General features: G+C 34.1%; 1 protein-coding gene across 1 annotated transcript in view; it reads right to left on the reverse strand.

Annotated features, from left to right (window-relative positions):
• The window catches only part of HFM1 (helicase for meiosis 1), a 132,524-nt gene that overhangs the window by 59,732 nt on the left and 48,303 nt on the right, over positions 1-24,489 (reverse strand). Inside the window, exons 20-23 of the mRNA XM_060006385.1 lie at positions 20,754-20,834; positions 15,020-15,111; positions 13,439-13,545; positions 13,299-13,346 (exon numbers count right to left, since the gene is read on the reverse strand). Coding sequence (XP_059862368.1) covers positions 13,299-13,346; positions 13,439-13,545; positions 15,020-15,111; positions 20,754-20,834 — 328 coding nt within the window. The remainder of the gene's footprint in view (positions 1-13,298; positions 13,347-13,438; positions 13,546-15,019; positions 15,112-20,753; positions 20,835-24,489) is intronic.

Below are 24,489 nucleotides of genomic sequence, written 5' to 3' on the forward strand. Positions count from 1 at the left end.
AACATCATACTTCTCTGTCAGAAACTTTACCACAAAAAGCAGTATGTAAGAGAAGAACAAACCTGACTCCATATTGGATCTATTCCTTTAGCTCTAACCTTTGTGCTCTGTTGCCCATACTTAGTCATGCTGGCTCTGAACCTTTGTAAAAATGTTGCCTATGGCTTCAAATATACATAATAGCCCTTTCTCAATGCTCTGCCTCCTAGGCTTGACCTTTAAAAGTATAACATGTTTACATTCATGTAGAGATAAAAAGTTGCAGAACAGAAAATAATGATTGTTGATTGTCATGTTGGAGGTTTACAGGAACATTGGGACCAAACCTACGTGGACAGCTGCAAGAACAAAGGATTCTGGCACCAAGAAGTCTGCAACAACAACCAGCTACACCCTCTCCCCTTTTAGTATAAAAGAAGCCTGAATTCTAACTCGGGTAAGATGGTTGTTTGGGACATGAGTCCACCATCTTCTTGGTCTTCTAGCTTTCCAAATAAGTGGCTTTTCCTTGCCCCAACACCTGTCTCTCGTTTTACTGTCCTGTCATGCGGCGAGCAGTACAAGCTTGAACTTGGTAACAATAAGCAGGAATGGAAGGGAGAACAGGGATTTATTCTAGTAGGTACAGAACCTTGGCAGGGCTGTCTGTCTCTCTCCACCAGATAAGGCCAGCCTGAGCTTATCCTCAGTAGAAGTAAAAGTCTCACAGCCTCAGGTAAGATGGCACCTCTGCCATCTCAACTAATGGGGTCAGACTTGCATGATAGTTATGTAATGACTAAATCAGGGTTATTGTAAGGATTAAATGAAATAAAGTAATGATGCAATTTGAATTAGGTTCAACCATGACCAGACTATAGAGGCTTAAATATAAATGGTTTATTCTCTTATGTAAAAGAACTCCAGAGTTAGGCAGTCTAGGGCTTGGTATGGTAGTCCAACAAGTCACCAGAGACCTAGGATCCTACTATATTTCTATTCTGCCATGTATGGCTTCCATTCTCAGACCATCTCATGGTCTAAGACGACTGTTGGATCTCCAGCCATTACACATTCACTCCATACAACATGTTGGAGGAAGTGGTGGAAGACAACAATTGATGCCCTTTTTACCACCTGACTCCATTTCCTTTAAGCAGCCTTCTAGGAAGACTTACATCTTCTGCCTACATCTTGTTAATTGGACAAACTTAGACACAGGGCCCTATTTAGCTACAAAGTTGACTGGGAAATGTAATCTTTTCCCTGTGAAGGTAAGATAAATATTGGACAGTAAGCTAACAGTTTCTGCCATAGGTATGTACAAGTATACCACATTTTATTGCACTTCACTTCATTGCACTTTGCTGATATTGTGGGGTTTTTGCAAATTGAAGGTTTATGGCAACCCTGCAGCAAGCAAGTCTATCAGCACCATTTTTCCAGCAGCATTTGCTCATTTCATGTCTCTGTGTCATATTTTGTTAAGTGCCGAAATATTTCAAGCCTTTTCATTATTATTATATTTGTCATGGTTATCTGTGATCAGTGATCTTTGATGTTACTGTTGTAATTGTTTTGAATTTTTAAATTACGGTATGTACACTGTGTTTTTGACAGTGCCACTACACACTTAACAGACTATAGTCTAGTGTAAAGATAACTTTTATATGCACTGGACTGGGAAACCAAAAAAACTGTGTGACTTGCTTTATTGAGATAGTCATGTTATTGTGGTGGTCTGGAACTGAACGCACAATATTTCCAAGGTATGCCTGTAAAGCATCTAATGCAGTGCTTGGAACACAGCAAATATTCAAGAAATGGTTATTACTATTGTTATTATCAATGGTTGAGCCATTTATGACCTGCTCTCAGCTTCCACAGTTAGCCAACTAATAAAAATGATACCAGAACTTCCCAAAAGACTTCTGTATACTGGCCAACTTAGTAAAGGAAGGTATAGAAAGAGTAGAAATCCTTCATATGAAGATAAGTTAAAGGTGTACTATAAAGCTGTACAACTCTCTTGAGAGGAGAAAAAGTTATTCTGAAGTCATCTTTTTCTGCCTAAACATAGAATAAGAATGCCCAAAGAATCAAATGAGAGAAAAAAATCAAGATGGCACATGGAGCCTTCCATACATATAACTCCTCTTTAAATTCCATAAAATGATGGACAACTATATAGGTGTGTTTTTGTGTGTTAGTCTCTATCCACAAAACTACAGGAAAGCAAGAAAGCATGCCATTGGTGGGCCAGAAAGTTGAATGTTAGAAATCATATCTATGAAAAAGATCAAATCTATGAGAAAAACAAAACCGGAGATTATCCATAGTACATGCAGAAGAATTAATAGATCAAGAAGGAGAGAGGGTCCTAGGGTATTTGTTGGAGCAATTCACTGGAATGCTGTATTCTGAGCAGGCAGTTTAGTCTACCCCTGTCACTCTCTCTCATTTGTGGAAAACATTAAGCAGTTGTGGTATGTATTGAGAGGCTAAAGTAGGGAGTGTAGACACTGAGGCCAGAGAGGCAGGACAGTTCTCCAGGTAGAAATGAAAACCCCAGTAGAAGTAGAAAGACTTTACTCTTAAATTGCAAGGTATTTCCACACTTTTATGGGAGTCAATCTAATTACTTCTCCACAATCATTAGAGATAGTAAGTAACAGAATAGGTAGGCAAAAATATATTTACAAATGCAAAAGCAAACAATGAAGAACTACCTAAAATTTGAGAAAAAAATTTAAAAAGACACACAATATTAATAAATGAAATAACAATTGAGGAAACAGAGTTAAGTGCACAGAAAAAGAGTTTCAAAATAAGCATAATTGATTTATATAATTAAAATTTTTTTCAGAGAGATTAGAAATACCATGTATAACATTTCTCCAAAAAAGACATACAGATGGCCAAGAAGCACATGAAAAGCTGCTCAACATCACTAATTATTAGAGAAATGCAAATCAAAACCACAATGAGGTATCACCTCACACCAGTTAGAATGGGCTTCATCAGAAAATCTACAAACAACAAATGGTGGAGAGGGTGTGGAGAAAAGGGAACCCTCTTGCAGTGTTGGTGGGAATGTAAATTGATACAGCCACTATGGAGAACAGTATGGAGGTTTCTTAAAAAAACTAAAAATAGAATTACCATATGACCCAGCAATCACACTACTGGGCATATACCCAGAGAAAACCATAATTCAAAAAGACACATGCACCCCAATGTTCATTGCAGCACTATTTACAATAGCCAGGTCATGGAAGCAATCTAAATGCCCATCAACAGATGAATGGATAAAGAAGATGTGGTCCATGTATACAATGGACTATTAGCCATAAAAAGGAATGAAACTGGGTCATTTGTAGAGGTGTGGATGGATCTAGAGACTGTCATACAGAGTGAAGTAAGTTAGAAAGAGAAAAACAAATATCATATATCAACACATATATGTGGAACCTAGAAAAATGGTACAAATGAATCGGTTTGCAGGGCAGAAATTGAGACACAGATGAGAACAAACGTATGGACACCTAGGGGGGAAAACAGTGGGGGGTGGGGGTGAGGGTGTGATGAATTGGGAGACTGGGATTGACATGTATACACTGATGTGTATAAAATTGATGACTAATAAGAACCTGCTGTGTAAAAAAATTAATTAAATTTAAAAAATTTCTTTTTAATTTTAAAAAAAAAAGAAAGAAAGAAACTTATTTCTTAACCCTGTCCTTACCGTTAATCTTACTCATGCAATTTGTTTTGTATTGCTATCAGAATAAACTTTTAAAATCACACACACACAGAAAAAGAAATACCATGTATATTTTAGAAAGCCAAGCAGAGATATAGTAAAATACAAATTTGATCAGTTATTTTCTTTGTAATGTTGTAGGAGCTTTCAAAATATCAATGCTTTAAAATTTCACCTAAAATTCTTTGAAGAATTCTAATAAATCCCTGATATGATTTAATGCAAAAAAACAAAAAAATTTATCACTGAAAAAACTCAATACATAAAGCTGAAGAGCAAATTAGTGAGATGGCTAACTGAGCTAAGACATTCTCCTAAAAGCCAAGCACAAACAGATAAAAAATATGAAAGGATAAGTATAATATGTGGAGGAGATGGTCAGAAGTTCCAACATTCATCCAGCAGGAGTTCCAGAAGGAGTGAACAGAGAGAATAGAGAAGAAATAATTAAATTATAGAAGAAAATTTCCCAGAGCTGAAGAAAGATACAAGTCTACATATTAAGAGGGTCCACAGAATGCTGTGCAAAATAAAGAATAAAGACACACGCAGACTTTCTGGTGAATTTCCTAAATCAGATAAAGAAAAAAGTTATTAATAAAGAACTGAAAACATGGGGACTTCCCTGGTGGTGCAGTGGTTAAGAATCCACCTGCCAATGCAGGGGACATAGGTTTGAGCCCTGGTCCAGGAAGATCCCTCATGCCGCGGAGTAACTAAGCCTGTGCACCACAACTACTAAGCCTGCGCTCTAGAGCCCACGAGTCACAACTACTGAGCCCGTGTGCTGCAACTACTGAAGCCCGCATGCCTAGAGACTGTGCTCTGCAACAAGAGAAGCCACTGCAATGAGAAGCCTGCGCACCGCAAGGAAGAGTAGCCCCACTCGCCAGAACTAGAGAAAGCCTGCGTGCAGCAAAGAAGACCCAACACAGCCATAAATAAATTAATTAATTTTTTAAAAAAGTACTGAAAACAGATTAGATCACCAACAATGGATGCAAGAAGAGCAGTATAAACATCTGAAGAATGATTTAGCCAAACTTATTCAAATGATAGGGCAAAATACATTTCAGGCTTACAAAGACTCAGAAGGACTCAGAAAATTATTTGAGAATGTATCCAAAAAAAATAAATTATATATCTAAGGAAAAAGAAGATAGAGATTTTAAAAAGCAGAAAGTAAGCAAAGCAATCAGTAAAAAAAGAAATTAGGTTAAGTCTACAATTTTTAATGCACAGTAAAATATTTTAAATTTAACAATCTGGAACTAAAATCCAAGATGATCTGAACATGGGAGAGAGCAAGAGGCAAGAGGAAATTGAAAATATGATAAAAGTTTTATCTCATATGGGAAGTTTTTAAATGTTCATTTTCTATAGACATTGGTTAAAAACATATAAAATTTTAAAAGAAGAGCTAGTTAGAAGAACAAAAACAAACGAAACTTGACATATCCAAAAAGAGGCAGAAAAGGCAAAAGAAATAAGTGAGGAAAAAAGAAACAAGCAATAATCGTGCAAATTAGAAAACATACAATAAGATTAAGTCCAAACACAGTATCCTCAGGGGATACATTTCAAGATTCCCCAGTGGATGTCTGAAACCAAAGATAGTATGAAACTCTACATATACTGTTTTTTCCTATACATACCCAGGATAAAGTTGAACTTATAAATTAGGCACACTAAAAGTTAACAACAATAACTAATAATATAATAGAACAATTAATAGTGTTAATAAATGTCATGTGAGTGTGGTCTCTATCTCTCAGAATATGCTATTGTACAAATATAATGCCTTTTCCATCTTAACTAAACACTTGACATGCACTGTGGCTGTAACTTTTGCAGCTTGAGGTGCGACAGCAAAACCAGCATGAAATTTCTTTTTCCTTCTTTACAGTTTCCTTTCTTTTTCTTTCTTCACAATTTCACAGGCAGAAGACTCATTCGTACTGTAGATCTTAGCAACCTCAGCATATTAACCTCTTATTAACCAGCATAGCAACCTCTAAATTATTAAATCTAGAACCTATTAAATCTAGAACTTTCACCTTTTCACTTAAAGGAAGGACTTGACAGCTTCTCTTTGGCATATCTGAATTGTACTCTTGCGCTTTGGAGCTGTCAACTTTAATAATACAGTAGCCAGTTATAAAATAACTGGCTACTGTATTATTTATAAACTTGCTTTATAGCAAAAGCAAGTTTATTGAGGAAGAGCCAAAAGAACTGTAATTCAGGATATGCAAACTATGGCAAAGCATAGGCAAATCAAGAGAACAAGGAATTTGCTTTACAGGGAAAAGGGGGGAGATAGGAGGGGCTGTGAAAACCAGAGTCCATTGGAGGAAGCTGGTAGTACAAAGTATGGAGGCTTCTCATTAGTCGGGCTGGTACAGTCTCCGACTGGCTGGGCTGTCAGGGCAGAGAGAAGTTTTCTTTTTCCTGCTGGATAGTAAAGTAGAGGGATTTTCCTATCAGAGAGGTAGGTGTACACCTCTTTCTGCTTGGAGCAATTGGTGATGCATGGCAGAGTGTGAGAGCTTCCCCTACAGGTCTGTCCTGATTCCAATTTTAGCTGAGGTTCCTTTAATTCCACAGGGCCATTGTTAAGTAAAATAAGGGTTAGTTGAACACAAGCACTGCAATATGGCAACTGTCATCTGATAACTGAGATGGGTACTAAGTGAAGAACAGGCAGGATACACTGGACAAAGGGATGATTCATGTCCCAGGTGGGACAGAGCACAACGAAGTGAGATTTTAAACTTATGAATTGCTACTCAGAACAGTGCACAATTTTAAACTTATGCATTGTTTATTTCTGGAATTTTCCATTTAATATTTTCGGACCACAGTTGACCACTGGTAACTGAAACCGTGGAAAGCGAAACCATGGATAAGGGGGGGGACTACTGTAATTATAATAAATGTGAATGAACTGATTCTCAATTAAAAGAATTCTGAGATCAGGTAAAAAGAAAAGTGATAAAATCTAACTATATTCAATCTATACAAATTATAAAACAATATGAAAATGTTAAGAAGAAAAAGATTAAATGATATACTAAATAAAACAAGTATGGCAATATTATTAATAGTAGACAAAACGGAATTAAAAGCAAAAAGTATTCAATAGGACAGTTAGTTGACTCATCTAACCTGCCTCTTTCCATCAGCAGAAACTACAAGACAGGACAAGAAAGGCAACATGGACAAACGGGCCAATAGGCCTGTAGTACCTAACAAATGTGTAAATACACAGGTTAAGTACAACTCCTTTTATGTACAATCCTAAGAAGACAATTTCCTTATGATTTGTTCCTTTATTGTATAATCCATCCTATACTTTTATAGTCATTTCCACAAGTCACAGCTGATCAGACAATATGTCACTCTTCTGTTTACTGTGTACTTGTTCCTTTTCTGTTTGCTTTTCCAAATATATTGGTGGTATATATATATTCCCTTGAACTATCTGACATTACATCTTTAGATCCATTATATAATCTGGCTATATTTTCAATATATTTTCCTCTTCCAATATAATAAATTACTCTCTTGATTAATAAAACTTTACATGAAAAATGAGTGATATTTCACTTTGAGTAACACAATTAGCAAACTCTTCCTAATGGCAAAATATGCAATTTAGTGCCTAAGGAACACATCATTCATTTATCCATTTACCATCCACATGGAATAATGATAAAAATTAACCATGTATTAAGCCACAAGTAAAACCACAATATCTATCATAAAGCAGAACTCTAACAGGCCACATTCTCTAATTACAATCCAATAAAATTAGAAATTAACAATAAAAGAATGACAATTTTTAAAAAGTATTACTTTAAAAATTTTAAACATAATTTTAAATAATTCTTAAGAGGAAACTAAAACTGAAATTACAAGCTATTTAGAAAGAATAGCAATAGATTTAGAAAATCTATAGAACAATGTCAAAGTGGTATTCACTGGAAAATTTGTAGTCTTACATATTTTATAGAAAATTTAAAAAAATAATAAATGGAGAAAAATACAATTTAAAAGATTACAAAAAGAAGTAGAAGAAAAAAAATAAAGACAAAATGGGAAATTAATGAAATAAAAAATAATAGAAAGTAAAGATTAAATATGTAAAATTAATAGGACTATTAAACATGATCAATAAGTCAAAAATAAATGGCTTGAAAAGATCAAAATATAGAAACCTCTAGCAAATCTGATTAAGAAAAAAGGAGATGATACAAATAATATTAGATATTAGAAAAGACATTATATATTTAGAGGAAATTTTTAACTTATTAGAGGACAAAATACTTTATGCCATAAAAACTGACAAGCTGGGTGAAATGAATAGCTCAGGAACATATAAAGTAAGAAAAATTGATTCAAAAAAAGTTAGTAACCCTGCAAAGAACAAAAAATGAAAGAAATTGTAGAGAAACCCAACTTTTAGATCCAGAGACAATGGTGAGCTAAAATGGATTGCTTGCTCTTCTCTCTGAATTCAAATCTGTTTTTACAAATAAGTGAGAAGGAGGTTAATGGATTCCACAATCGAATCCAAAAAGTGTGAGAAATTCCCCAGTGGTGAAACACTGGAAACTTGACAATTAAAAACAGTAAAAAGACAAAGATGTCTGCTCTCTCTAAAACTAGAGAACATATACTAAAGTTTCTATCTACAAGAAGTTAAGAAAAATAGAGTTGCAACTATTAGAAATCGAGAGATAAAACTATCACTATTTACAGATAATATGATTGTCTATCTAGGTAATCCCAGCAAACCAACTAAAGGACAACTCATACTATTAAGAGAGTTCAGTGAGATAGCCAGATAAAACAATCAAAATTTTAAAAATTGATAGCTTTCCTATATACCATCAATAACTGACCATAAAATGCAATGGTATGCAATGTAAAGAAGGACTCACAATATCAAACTCCATAAAATACCAAGAAATAAACCTATCAAGAAATATAAAACCTAAATGATGAGTTATAAAATATCACAGAAAGACATAAAGATCTGAATAGATGGAGAGAGATACCATATTCCTAGATAGAAAGATTTCAGAACTGTTAAAGGAAGAATTCTTCCACAAACTAATCGATAAAGCCAATTTCAATAGGACTTTTTATAAATCTTGACAAACTGATTCTAAATTTCACAGGGAGGAAAAATGCAGGAATATCCAAAAACATTTTTTAAATAACAGTAAGAACGGACTTGCCTTACCAGATAACAAAACATGCAATAAAAGAATAGCAAGTAAAACAATGTGGTATTGTCACGGCAACAAAATAAACAGGCTAACAGTAAGTGTCCAGAATCAGATCCTTAGGAATTTAGTTTATGAGAAGGTGGCATTCCCAATCAATAGGCAAAGAGAGAAAGACAACATAGTTATCAAACATTCCTGACTATCTTTCAGGGACAAAATATAATTAAATTCTTAATATACCACATATAAAAATTAACTCCAGATGCCTATGAAAAGCCTTTAGGTAAAAATAAAATGATTTTAAAGTATTAGAAGAAACGATAGAAAAAGTCCTATGATCTTAGGATGTGTGGCAGAGACTGCTTTATCTACCCAACATTCATTCTTTATTTCCTTATTAATAGCAGAATCCTAATTTTAATATAGGCACACTATCACCAAGACATTTCCCAGTCTCTTTTGCACTTAGCTGTATTAGGTGAGAAAGGGTTATCTGGGACTTCCAAGAAACCTACTGAAAAGAGAGAGGATATTCAAGTGTAATGGCTGAAGCTCTAGTAGTAATTTTGGACAATGAGGTGACCTTGAAATAGAAGTCATGTGTGGGATAGCAGAGCAGAAAGATAGGAACATAGTATTCATGACACCTTGAAGCCACTATATCTACCTTAGACTATCTACCTTGAGTTGTATATTCTGTGAGAGAAAAGTAGCCTATTTTGTTGAATCTACTGTTAATTCATTTTATTACCATTTTATGTAGTTGAACCTAATCTTAAGAAATACAGGATGAAAAAAAAAAAAAAAGAAATACAGGATGGGAAAGGCCTTCCTAAGTAAGCAAGACACAAAACCTAGAAGTCATAAGGAAATGACTGACATGCATGATTTTATAACAATTTAAAATTTCTGTATAAAACCAAATAATATATATATTCCCTCCTAATAATTAGGGATTTGAAAAGTTTAAAATTTTTCACTCATTAGATTGACAAAAGTTCAAGATAAAAAAACAAGTATTGGGAGGATTTATGGAAATGGTCATTCTTTTTACACTGTGGGTGGGAACTGTAAATAAGGTAAGCTTTTTAGAAGGCAATTTGGCATTAAATATTAAATCTTTTCATGTATATACCTTTTCACCCAGAAATTCTTGAAAAATACGGTGTAAATAAAAGGAAGTTCATTTCAGCACTATTTGTAATAGCAAAAGTTTGTAAGCCATCTAACTCTTCATCAGTAAAGGAGTGGTTAAAATTTACAATATGGAGAAAACCGAAATTCAAAAAGAGTCATGTACCAAAATGTTCATTGCAGCTCTATTTACAATAGCCCGGAGATGGAAACAACCTAAGTGTCCATCATCGGATGAATGGATAAAGAAGATGTGGCACATATATACAATGGAATATTACTCAGCCATAAAAAGAAATGAAATTGAGCTATTTGTAATGAGGTGGATAGACCTAGAGTCTGTCATACAGAGTGAAGTAAGTCAGAAAGAAAAAGACAAATACCGTATGCTAACACATATATATGGAATTTAAGAAAAAACATGTCATGAAGAACCTAGGGGTAAGGCAGGAGTAAAGACGCAGACCTCCTAGAGAACGGACTTGAGGTTATGGGGAGGGGGAAGGGTGAGCTGTGACAGGGCGAAAGAGAGTCATGGACATATACACACTAACAAACATAGTAAGGTAGATAGCTAGTTGGAAACAGCCGCATGGCACAGGGATATTGGCTTGGTGCTTTGTGACAGCCTGGAGGGGTGGGATAGGGAGGGTGGGAGGGAGGGAGACGCAAGAGGGAAGAGATATGGGAACATATGTATATGTATAACTGATTCACTTTGTTATAAAGCAGAAACTAACACACCATTGTAAAGCAATTATACCCCAATAAAGATGTTTAAAAAAAAAAAAAAAGATAGCTAGTGGGAAGCAGCTGCATAGCAGAGGGAGATCAGCTAGGTGGTTTGTGACCACCTAGAGGGGTGGGATGGGGAGGGTGGGAGGGAGGGAGACGCAAGAGGGAAGAGATATGGGAACATATGTATAACTGATTCACTTTGTTATAAAGCAGAAACTAACACATCATTGTAAAGCAATTATACTCCAATAAAGATGTTAAAAAAAAAATTTACAATATGTTCATACTATGGAATACACTGCTATTAAAACACACATTGGGGGATTCCCTGGTGGCGCAGTGGTTGAGAGTCTGCCTGCCGATGTGGGGGACGCGGGTTCGTGTCCCGCTCCGGGAAGATCCCATGTGCCGCGGAGCAGCTGGGCCCGTGAGCCATGGCCGCTGAGCCTGTGCGTCCGGAGCCTGTGCTCCGCAATGGGAGAGGCCACAACAGTGAGAGGTCCGCGTACGGCAAAAAAAAAAAACAACACACACACACACACATTGGTATCAAAATAAATGAGGTTGATGTGTATGTACTGATATAGAAGAACTTCATGACAGGAGCAATAATTATAGTATGACCTTTTTTATATGTAGACATAACATATGTTTATTAGCCCATATATATGTACGAAATAAATAGAAAGGAAATTGGAAGGACCCACAGCAAACTACTGATAACAGTTACTTCTGGGGGTCAAGGGAGACCTGACTTTTTGCTTTATAAATTTTATTTTTGAATCTTTAAAAATGAATCCATGCGTTACTTATATAATAAGAAGAAACAAACAAATGTGAAAAGAAATCACTGACTTGGAAATACACCCTATAAGTTCATTGAAAAATACCAAATAAAGAAAACAGAGCTAGTGCTTAAGATGAAAGACCCAGGAATTATGAAAAATTAAAAAACAGCCTTAAAGGGCAGAAAGGTGAAGGATAAAATTTTTAAATTAAAAGGATTAACACCTACCTGAAAAAGAACTGATCTGAAATTCAGCAAAGTAACAGGAATATGAGAGAGACATAAAAGTGGTAACTATTAGCCATCATCACCCACCAAAAGACTGTACATTTTGGATTAAGAAAATACCCCCCACACATTCACTCTTCCTAGCCACACTCAAGTAGTTGCATAAAGGTGGGAAATTATAATGGGAAGTTAAATTATGATACATATAAAAACAATTATAAAGTCATCAATTTTAAAATCTGACAGTCCCAATGAAAAGAACGTATGACCCAATCTAAGGTAAGGTAAATGAAAGCGTTAAAATTGCAAATAGAGTGTTCCCAACAAGGTGCTTGTGGAAAAATACCTTGATTTAATTTGACTCAGTAGTTGATACAACAGAGTATATTGAAAAAAACATTGTGAGAATCAAGAGATCTAGATTCTAGTTCTAGATCAGCCCCCAGTATAGCAACATAGCCTCGAGCAAGTCACAACTTATCTAGGCATCACTTACTTCATTTGTAAAATGAGAGGACCTGGGTACAGGATCTCTAAGTTCTGTATGATCTCTAAGGATATTTAAATTTCTAAAGAAATAGATCTAAGAAACAGAACATTAACTTCTGTTGTCCAAGCTGTAGATCTGCCTGATGAGTTGTACACAGCAGTGGAAGTTTGTTTATGAGATGCCATGGTATTTGGGAGATAAAATTCAATGAGACGTTAGGAAGTATCCCAGAGAACGAGTGACCTCCTTTAGCTAAGGAGAAAAAGGAAATTCTTTGGCCAACTGGTTTTATTGAGCCACATAAAAAAAATCATTTTTACCTGAAATGATCTAAATCAAATGGTTTAACACTAAGACCTAAATACTCAGAAAACCAAGCACTTGGCACCATTTGTGATTGGAAACTGGGTAAAGTCATTAAAATACAATGTAACTTTAGTTTACTCTTCCAGCTACTACTCCTCTATACAAACTTCCCTTTCCTGGGAGAATAGTCATCCCATTGTCACAAAAACATTCCTTCACTGATATCATTGCATTTAGTATGTCTTTCCCAGAATACCACTATCATTCAATAGACATTTAGTGTATGTGTTTTCATACTGTCCATTATTTTTATACACATGGTTCTCATTCAAGCCAACTTGAAAGTTCCTGTGGATGAGAAGCATATCTTCTTCTATTGTCTAACTTCCCTCAACAGATTACACTCTCAACATTTGTTGATTTAAAAATTCACAAATTATCTCTTTTAATTAAAGTCTGAGTTTTGGGAAATTAATTTCGCACCTACATTCTGACTCCTCATTCTTATGTAAATATGTTCTTTTTTGTATTAAGGAAAAGAAATTTAAAATAAGTTTAAAAAAAAAAACCTTCATAAATATGAATCAGGGACAGGTAATCAGTATTTTAAGACATTTAACAATTGATTTTCTTTACCAATTTACTTTCATTTCTCTTGTTTTAATTCTTCCTCCCATTGGAAATCTGTAAATAAACAAGGCAAAACTTTTATTATTATTTATTTTAACTGAATGAAACCTTTTTAAAATTACTTAAAACATATTTAATTTCTGTACCTGACAGTTATCCGATTTGGATCTTTGTTCAAAGTATTCAGTGTTTTCTTTTCATTTGTTCTTAATTGTATATCTAGAAATTCCTTGCAGCTGGCTACCATTGTGACCTATAAAATTTCAGCATTTGTTCATTTAGTTATTTCCATTCTTTACTTCTTTTCTCTCATTTATTTTTTCTGTATTTATTTATTTTTAATGCTGCCTTGGGACATCACGTTTAGCATAATAGAGTTAAAAACCTGCCTTATGCATTTTGCTTCTTTAAGGATTCATTCATTCACTAACGAAAGTTTACGAACACTTGTTATATGTCAGACACTGTGTTACACACTGGGGCTATATCAGTAACATTGTAAAGATTAACAAGATAAAATTTAAAATATTCAGCGTAGCACCTAACACATAATAAGCACTCAATAAATGAAGATTTCATTACTATCGCTATTACTACTATTATATTATTATTTACCCTTCTATAGTTTGCAAATTATTATTCCTATTGAGGATTATTTTGTAATGAAAACAATGCGTAGGTATTAAGAAATCTGTATTCTAGAGCTTAATTCTGTCAAATGACTCTGCTTTGGTTTTTCACACCTGTAAAATGAAACTAACACCCTTTCTAATTCTCTTTCACACTTACTGAACTCAAAATCAGATGAGTTAATGTTAACATTAGGGAGTTTCTATTCTTGATTTCTTCTCAGTTAAGAATAATATTCAACACAACATTGTAAATCAACTATACTTCAATAAAAAATAAATTTAAAAAGAATAATATTTACATGAAAATACAAGCCTTCTACTCATCAATTTTAATGCAATTTTTAGTATAATAATCTTATCACAATAATCAACTTAGATATTCTAAATAAAAATAAATAGTTTGGATTTGACAATAAATATAAATGTCATGTTTCATGTTCATATCCCCAGTAATGGAAGAAAGGACCAATACAGTTACCAGGTGCCAAAAACATGACTATGGTTCTATTCACTGCTACAGCTACAAAGTTGCCCCCACTGGTGATATCTTAGTATAGCCTGTTTTTACTCCCATCTTCTCCAAAATCAGTTCTTTTTCCTGGTCTATCACCAATACTATTCTCTTTCTACTGTTATCATTATTCTGATGCAAAGGATTTAGGGAAGAGTTGCAAGTAGGAGGCACATGCGTCCCTCAGTGTCCCTCATTCATGGCAGACTTTCCTAATATACCATGCCACACCATCTTGGAATCTTTCTCAGCACATTCTTTCTCAACATATTACACTTGGTAACCACTACCAAGGTAATCAGCATTACCACATAAGTTGAAAGGCAGTTGCCATCCTGACTTTGGGTATGTATATGAATTTTCTTAGCCCTAACACAGAGATACAATTGGAAATATATTCTAAGGAGTACTATTCTATATCTTACAATCAAAGGCATATGAGGAGGAAAAACATAAGCACTATTAGAAATGCTTTCTTTTCTGCTCATTTATTCTTAAATTGCATGAGATACACAAATTATTTACTCCAATATTATTTTATACTATATCATTATATATTTATTTTCTTGTGAAAATTAATTTACCAGATCCAATAAAGTTTCTTTTCCACTGATTGTACAAAATTTCTTCACTGTCTCAAATGTAATATAATACCAAGCCATCAATCTTCCTGCCTCTGTGGGAAAAGACAGAAAAATAAACATTCCCCATCAGCTGAAACAACTTGAATTTTCATCAATTTAACAAACATTTCCTTAGCATCTTTGCTGTGCCTTTAACAGCATCAGGTACAAAAGACACCAAAAAATCTAGAAGACACGGTCTCTGGAACCTACAGGTTAGCTAGGGAGATAACCACATGTGAAATAGCTAGACTAGAGTACAAAATCCAGTTAATGATACTGTTTACATACACAAACTTAAGTACAGAGGAAATTAAGCCTAAAAGAATGGTCCATGTGGGATTACCTTCTAGACCTCAGGAAAAAACAAAACTTGTTTATCAAAAGAGTAAAGTTTAAAAGACTCTTCAGAATAATGTAATGAGAGATATGGCTTGATAAACATAAGACTAAAATTCAGGTCAAACTGACCTGCTTAGAATCTTTGGGCCACCACTTACTAGTTACTAGGTGATCATGTGCAGGTTACTTTACCAGTTTCTTAATGTAATGTGAGAATAATAAAAGTATGCATCTCATATGTTTGTTGTGAAGAAGATTAAATGAAATAATACATGCATAGTACTTAGCATAGTGCCCAACGTTAAATAAATGTTGCCTACTTTTATTATCAAAACATGATGAAAGGTAGAATACAGAGGCCCTGAAATAGCCTTTAAATGCTATAAAGGAGTTTAGATTTTGGTTTTGATTTGTAAAATAACAGAAGACCACTTAAAATTCTTGAGCAATATTTCAATTAAATTTGAACCTGAAACTAAATTGTTTTGGAAATAAAACATCAGGTAGGCTGTGGGTAGGAGGATGGGTAGAGTGAGGATAAGTAATTGATGAAATGGAATTCATTTAAAAGGTTACTGGCTTCAATTATAAGTTGTCAAGAACATTACAAAGAATTTCAAGTCTTGTGAACACACACAAAAAAACAGCTGAGAAGAGGAAAAAGGCATACTGTTACTCAAGGAAAAGGCTAATATTTAAGTATGTGCTACAGGTTTTGCTGAAGAGGAAAGAATTTGACATTCCATCACTTATAGGCACCAAGAATAAGGTACAGTAGACAGAACTTAGACTCAGGAATAGCCACTTTCTCAATTAGGAGTCTAGTGAATATGTTCAGCCAAAACGTGAGTAATGCAGTGGTCCACCAAAGGGAGATTCTAAGAGCAGTGTGTGAGATAGCGAGAATATGGTTACCAAGGGAACTAGTATATGTTATATGTAGGGTAAATTTTAAGATGCTCCTCTTATCCTAGATGTTTATAACTTAATATAGGGTATCTCCCTGCTAGGAAAAATGAAAGGTTTTGAGAAAAGGCTTGATATTTGCTGGCTTATTAGTAAGGATGAAGGTTTCCTAGGTAAGGTATAAAAATAAACAAGAAAGAAAGCTATAAAGAAAATGAGTCAAGGCAGAAGCAATGGAAATAATTTTTTAAAATTTGCAAGTGAAGAGAGGAAATAAAGAGGCAACTTGCTATCAATATAGCTTTTGAATAATAGCAAATACAGGGTATTTCAAAGTAAAAGTCATAGAGTTGGGGTAAGGAGAGTGGAAGCAGAGGTCATGAGAATGCACCTCTCACATATCCTACTGCAAGAAGTGCTCTGATGGATGGCCCCAACTGCTATGTTCTGAATCTATCACTATGTACACACCAAGATCACACTTCTCAGGAGATACAAACAAATGACTGAGCATGGCAGGAATATTAAGAAAGATCTATAAGCCAAGGGACTCTTAGGATGGGCAACTTTGACTTGAAGATTCCCCATCAACTTTGCCAAATGGTCTTAGGACTGCATTGCAGGATAAAATTCTCCTTCCTTCTCTCTTTCCTTCCTTTTCTCCTTCCTTCCTTCACTCTCCTTCACAGAGGTAAGATTTGCATCCCAGTTTAATGACTTTCCATGCCTTTTGCAATTACTGCCCATTTTCATAAGGTTGTTAATCCTTCATAAATTTGCACAAACTAAGACTTGGCCTTTTGAGACCTTCTTCTATACACATTAGCAGGCAGAATAGCCAAAAATCTGGACAAGAACACAAGCATACAGATAAAAATACCTAGATACTTGAGTATTATAACCACAAACTAAAAAAGCAAAAACTATATGAAGCAGAATTACTGGAACATACAGACTAAAAATTTAAATACAAAAAAATAAATATTCAAAGAGATGAAGTAATAGTAACACAAAGGAACAAGAAGTCATAAAGAAAGAATTAATTAGAAATAATATGTAAGGAGTTTCCATCCACATTAACAGCAGGCTAAGTAATTATGAACCAATGCCTCTGCTGAAGGCAACTAAGTCAGATAAATGAAACATATGAAATATCTTTTATAAGGCAGCAAAGAACTAACAAGATATTTATCTGGGAGAGGGCTTAAAACCAAAGGGATAAGCACACACAAAATATTTATAAAAACTGACCACATACTGGGCCATAAAACAAGTCTCAACAATTCTCAAAAGATTGAAATCATACTGAAAATATTATCTGATACAAAGCAACTGTATCAAATATCAAAAACAACAGCAACAACAAAAAAATTGAAAAGAAAAATAACTAGAAAACCATCATATGTACAGAAATTAAGAACTAGATTTCCAAATAACCCATAGGTCAAAGAAGAAATAATGAAAATTAGAAAATACAACAAACTGATTGATAATGAAACTATTACAAATCACAGCTAATAAAAATTCTTAGCCTTAAATAAATATATAGTATTCCTATACATTTACATAAACCTTTATTTCCTGTAAATATATAGTATATGCATTCCTATAAAATCTTGTATTCTATAAACTACATACTAAAAATAACAAGGTTTATGGGAAAAAGTATTGAGGCAAACAACTAAAAAATTCATACAACCTTATAACAAGAGCACTAACCTAAATGATCCTAATAAAAATACTGGCACAGTTAAAAAGACATGTTAAATTCCTCATAAAGTTATATATACATACATGTATGTAACACTTTATGTGTGTGTGTTTTAAGTAGCTTGATGGTGTAGGGTGTAACAAGAGTTGAGGCTGCTGAATTAATAAATACAGAGGACAAAATGTCCAATGATTGGGCATTGCATAATATGTGCTTTAAAAGAAGAGTACATGACCAAACTGGGTCCAGAGGAGGAACAGGTAAAACAGCATCATGTACAATTCTGTATTCCTCTGAAAATTCAGCTACATTCAGCTAGAATATATATTTTATGTTAAGCTGCTGTGATAATTAATATTATGCGCCAACTTAACTGGGCCATAGGGTGCCCAGATATTTGGGCAAATATTATTCTGGGTATGTCTGTAAAGGTGTTTTGGATGATATTAACATTTAAATTGATAGACTGAACACTGATAGAATATTAGTGCTCTTTGCAATATTAATGGATTTCCATTTAAAAGATTTCTGTGGACAAATAAGAAAGTAAAAATCTTAGGCTAATCAATTTCATCTCTTTTTTACTACCTTTCTTCTTAGCACATTTAGTATGCTACTGAACCCCATGAATCTCCTAGAGAAGATAGTTTAGAGTAAAACTGCATTCTCTATTTTAATTTGGAGTCTCTCACCCCCCACCCCAGAACACTCACTAAGATAAATTGGTGTATGACATGAAGATCTAAATAGATTTTCACTATACCATTTATTGAAACATCAATCCCAAGGCAGTTCTCAATTTTAATGTGCAAAAGCAGCATCCAGGGAACAAGCTTAAAATCTAAATTACTAGGTTTTACTCCTAGAAGGTGAGGTTTGCAGGTCTGGAGTAGGGTTCATTAATTTCATTTTTAACATAACAGCACCCTCAGTTGACTTTGAGAGGAAGTAGTTAACCCAACCACACTTTAGGAAACATTACCCTGCTACGTGATAAGGAATATTTTCAGCTCCAAGATTGGATTGTCCTTTTGGACATTCCTGCCTGGACATGGAATGAGTGAGGAATGAAAGAGAAACCAAAGATATCAAACATTTTTTAATAGGCTTAACAAACCGGTTATGCTATTGAGAATACGAGGCAAGTAGAGATACATTTTCCTAACCTTGGACAAAAAAGAGCAACGACTCATGTTTTCAGAGGAACTTTTTTTGCTGTAAATGTTCATTATCCCATTTCATCATCACAACAACCCAGTAAGGTAAGTAGGATGTGTAATATATTCTTGTTTTACAGATAAATAAACTAAGGCTCAGTAAGCATAAGGTCACAGCAAGCATAGTGGCAGAACTGGGACTGAAATCCAGGCATTTGGAACACAAATTTTATGTTCATTCCACTGTATAGTATTCCAGGTCAAATTAACTGTTATATGCTCTGAGTGTCAAGTTTCATGTCATATATGTAAGAAAAGATTTCCAATAGAAAACTAACGTTCAAATGTCATAGCAAAGGTGAGAGACCAGGATCAAAACTACAATTCATTTACATAATGACCATAGCTTAAGCTGTGAAGGTAAATTATGTTTTCAAAGAAATTATCATAAACTGGGAATAAAGGTCCAACATCTACACATTTAAGAAGCCCATAGTAAAGCAAAAAAGGTCAGCAAAGAGAAATTGATTAAAGAAGCAGAAAGAGAATCAAAAGAATGTTAAAAAGAAGAAAATTAATCAGGTAGTATTCACTGATGATTGAGAAAGAAGACAAATATTACACATATCATTTATTAAGTATGTTTAAAGGCAGAAGGAATGTTGTCAGTGGATTCAAGAAGTTCCACAGGGAAAGAATTATAGTGGGAATAAGATTCTTGAGAATTAAAATATCTGAAGAATAGATGAAGAAGTTATATTAGTGATTCTCATGCCCCCTTTAGTGAGACATCCTAGAATACAAAGAAGGTAATTCTCACAAACAAATTAGGTTTATCAGAATGAGAACCATGGGAGAGGAAACAAATGTTATAAATCTAGGGCTGAGAGTTAGGGAGGTAAATTGCTTTTAAAAACCTTATACAAATAAATACAAATAAAAACATAATACAAAATCATACATTTCTATAGTACAGTTGCAAGTATGTAAAAACGCATTTAAAAATGGAAGGATACATGAAATGTTAACAGATAGTCTGATTTTTTTAAACTTTCCTATACTTCCCAATTTTTATTCAGTAAAGTATATCTTCTTAAAAAGTTTAATTTGTTATAATGAAGTCAATATTTTCCCCTAAGAAACTTCTAATCATGAGTCGTAAAAACTACAAAACATTCTTTCTTGCTTCTGTTATACCCTATATAGAATCAAAAGGAGAGAGACAGAGAGAAAAGGAGCCTAAGTAACCATCCATATAAGCAATGTTTGAATAATTAAGAATTGGCAAAAGGATAGCTACAAGAGTTATGACAGGACTGAAGCAACCCAAAGATTTGAGCATTTTAATCCTCTGCTAAAAGTCACTGGCGTTAGCGAACACAAATTCTGTGCCTGTCAAAAAGAAGATCTATAATTTCAGAAATAAAACTCGTATAAATTGATCATGCTAATAATGATGATACCCTACTGAGAACTGAAACCACAATTTTACCATCATCTAAATTTTAGTAGAAAAAAAATTTTAATTTAGCCTTAAGTAAGCAATTGTTAAATTTACTAACAATGATGGAAAAATTACCAGTTGGTTTGAAATTAACATCTTCATCCATCTTTATCAGGTCCAGAGATGATAAATCATTCAGATTCTTCAAACATAATTCTGTTCAATTATAGAAAACACATTTTTTACTTTAGTAAAATAAAGAATCAACACAAAATAGAATTTATTATAAAATATCCTGAAGGTGTATTTCAGTGTAATTGTTCTGGGAAGAACTGTAGTCCCTATTTAAGTGGTTAAAAAAAAAAAAACTCATTTAAACAAAAGAGCTGACTAATATGCTGAAAAAATTTTTCTAACAGTAAAAATAATACAAATAATAAAAATAACACTCAAGTGATAACATTTACAACTTGGAGCTTTTAAAATGATATATTTGTACTATCTCATTTAATCCTCAAAACACAACATGGCAGGTATTAGTATTATTTCATATACAAGTTAGAAAATTAAAGAATAGAGAAGCTAAGTGACTTGCTCCAGGTCTAAATAACTGTTTTGCCATTTGACTTCCAATACGGCAGTAGTTTTTCTTTTTAAAAAAGCTTTAAGATATATACACACAAAGTATAAAGAGTCAAATAGTTCTACAGAGATTGTTCAAAAAACACCAGTCTTTCCCCTCCTCCTAGTTTGCCACACTCTCTTAAGGTAACCATTATGACTATTTTAGCTGATGTTTCTAGTATTTACTTCAGCATCTCTGAATATGACACTATTGCACCTGGAAGGAACCTCTGAATAGGAAGCAATGCAAGTTCACTCTCACTGATTGATGGGGATCAGAGCAATTGTAGTAACCTGTTGCATTCAGTGTTCTCTCTGTTCCCTGCTATAAAGACACAGACCTACTAGAGAATGGACTTGAGGATATGGGGAGGGGGAAGGGTAAGCTGTGACAAAGTGAGAGAGTGGCATGGACATATATACACTACCAAACGTAAAATAGATAGCTAGTGGGAAGCAGCCGCATAGTACAGGGAGATCAGCTCGGTGCTTTGTAACCACCTAGAGGGGTAGGATAGGGAGGGTGGGAGGGAGGGAGATACAAGAGGGAAGAGATGTGGGAACATATGTATATGTATAACTGATTCACTTTGTTAGAAAGCAGAAACTAACACACCATTGTAAAGCAATTATACTCCAATAAAGATGTTAAAAAAAAAAAAAAAAAGCCCAGGAGATTGGAGGCGGTTAACAGCAGAGAATGGGAATACCACAACCTATTCAATGTTATATAGAATAGCCACTCACAAAAACATAGCCCTTAGAAAGCAGGGTTCTTTGAAAAATACTTTAGTTTAAGCAACATTGCTAAGGCAGCTTGATAGTTTTAAGTGTTTGGTTAAGTAAGGCTTTTGAAGTCTTTGCTAATTTTCTTAATTACCCACTATTAAATTAACAATCAGTGGCCATCAACAAAAGTCTACACATAATAAATGCTGGAGAGGGTGTGGAGAAAAAGGAACCTTCCTACACTGTTGGTGGGAATGCAAATTGGTACAGCCACTAGGGAGAACAGTATGGAGGTTCCTTAAAAAACTAAAAATAGAGTTACCATATGATCCTGCAATCCCACTCCTGGGCATATATCCAGAGAAAACTATAATTTGAAAAGATACATGCACCCCAATGTTCATTGCAGCACTATTTACAATAGTCAAGACATGGAAGCAACCTAAATGTCCATCAACAGATGAATGGATAAAGAAGATGTGAGATATATATATATATATATATATATATACACACACACACACACACACACACACACACACACACACACACAATAGAATATTACTCAGACATAGAAAAGAATGAAATAATGCCATTTGTGGCAACATGGATGGATGGATGGACCCAGAGATTATCATACTAAGTGAAGTAAGCAAGACAGAGAAAGACAAATAACACATGATATCACTTATATGTAGAATCTAAAAAAAATAAGTAATACAAATGAACTTATTTACAAAACAGGAAGAGACTCACAGACATAGAAAACAAACTTATGGTTACCAAAGGGGAAAGAGGGGGAGGGATAAATTAGGAGGTTGAGATTAACATGTACATACTACTATATATAAAATAGATAACCAACAAGGACCTGCTGTACAAGCACAGGAAACTATACTCAATATTTTGTAATAATGTATAAGGGAAAAGAATCTGAAGAAAAATATACATATATATAAAACTGAATCACTATACTGTACACCTGAAACTAACATGACATTGTAAATCGACTACACTTAAATAAAAAAAAACCAATGCTCTCAACTTTCAACTTCAAAAAAATTAATATTCAGTAAGTTAATCAAACAAGAATGCTTACTATATGCTGAGCACTATTCTAAGCTTAAAGTTTATAGTAGTGAACAAGGCAAGGTTCTTCTTCTATAAAACTTGTATTTTACTGAAGAAAGCAATCAATAACAAATAAATAATTTCAGGTATTGATAAGTATTACGAGGGAGGGAGAGATTGGGATTGACATGTACACACCACTATATTTAAAACAGATAACCAACAAGGACCTACTGTATAGCACAAGGAACTTTGCTCAATATTCTGTAATAACCTAAATGGGAAAAGAATTTGAAAAAGAATAGATACATGTATATGTATAACTGAACCACTGTGCTGTACACCTGAAACTAACACAACATTGTTACTCAACTATACTCCAATATAAAATAAAAATTAAAAAAAAAGAAAGGTATTATGAAGGAAAATAAAGCTGAGACAGGAACTAAAGAATAACAGTTTTTTAAGCTTTTATTTAATTAAGCTTACGTGTATTTCAGATACACAGCTTATAATTTCTGATTAAAGTAAGGATGTAGTCATCCTAATTTTCAACATAAACACATCACCTTTTCCAAGAGCAGGAAAACAGCAGTTAACTATGGAAATTGTTTTTCCTTTGTCTCTGTAAATGTGGGTTTAAATAAGGTAGTCCAGGAAGGTCTCTCTGAGGAGTTGATATGTAAACAAAGACCTGAATGAAATGAAGGTTCAGGCCACGTAAAATATGCAAGAAGTGTTTCAAGAATAAAGAGAGTGCAAGGACCTGAAGTGCGAACAAGCTTGATGTGGTTAAGAAACAGCAAGATAGCCAATTTGGACAGAGTGGAATAAATGAGGAGAAAGTGACAAGAGATGAAGTTAGAGAAATAGGCATGGGGATACCAAATAGGACTTTGTGGGTTCTGGTGAAAGTTTGCATTTTATTCTAAGAGTGATGGGAGAGGTACTGGAGGATACTGAGTAAGAAAGTATAACAAAATTTAGGAAACAGCATATTGTATGCTAAAGACGCTTCCTAAGAAATTTAAGGCAGAGCTCCAAGCAAACCAAAACATTCTATCCAGTTATATAATAAATTTGGCTATTCTTTATAGGCAAAACTTAGCCACCTATAATAACTGAAAATAAGACAAATATGAACTGTTAAGAACATTTAAGAATGCCAGAGATTTCTGTGCATTAATTTTGTATCCTGCTACTTTACCAAATTCATTGATTAGCTCTAGTAGTTTTCTGGTAGCATCTTTAGGATTCTCTATGTATAGTATCATGTCATCTGCAAAGAGTGACAGCTTTACTTCTTCTTTTCCGATTTGGATTCCTTTTATTTCCTTTTCTTCTCTGATTGCTGTGGCTAAAACTTCCAAAACTATGTTGAATAAGAGTGGTGAGAGTAGGCAACCTTGTCTTGTTCCTGATCTTAGTGGAAATGCTTTCAGTTTTT

This window comes from Delphinus delphis, chromosome 1 (genome assembly GCF_949987515.2).
Source record: "Delphinus delphis chromosome 1, mDelDel1.2, whole genome shotgun sequence".
Taxonomy (NCBI): Eukaryota; Metazoa; Chordata; class Mammalia; order Artiodactyla; family Delphinidae; genus Delphinus; species Delphinus delphis.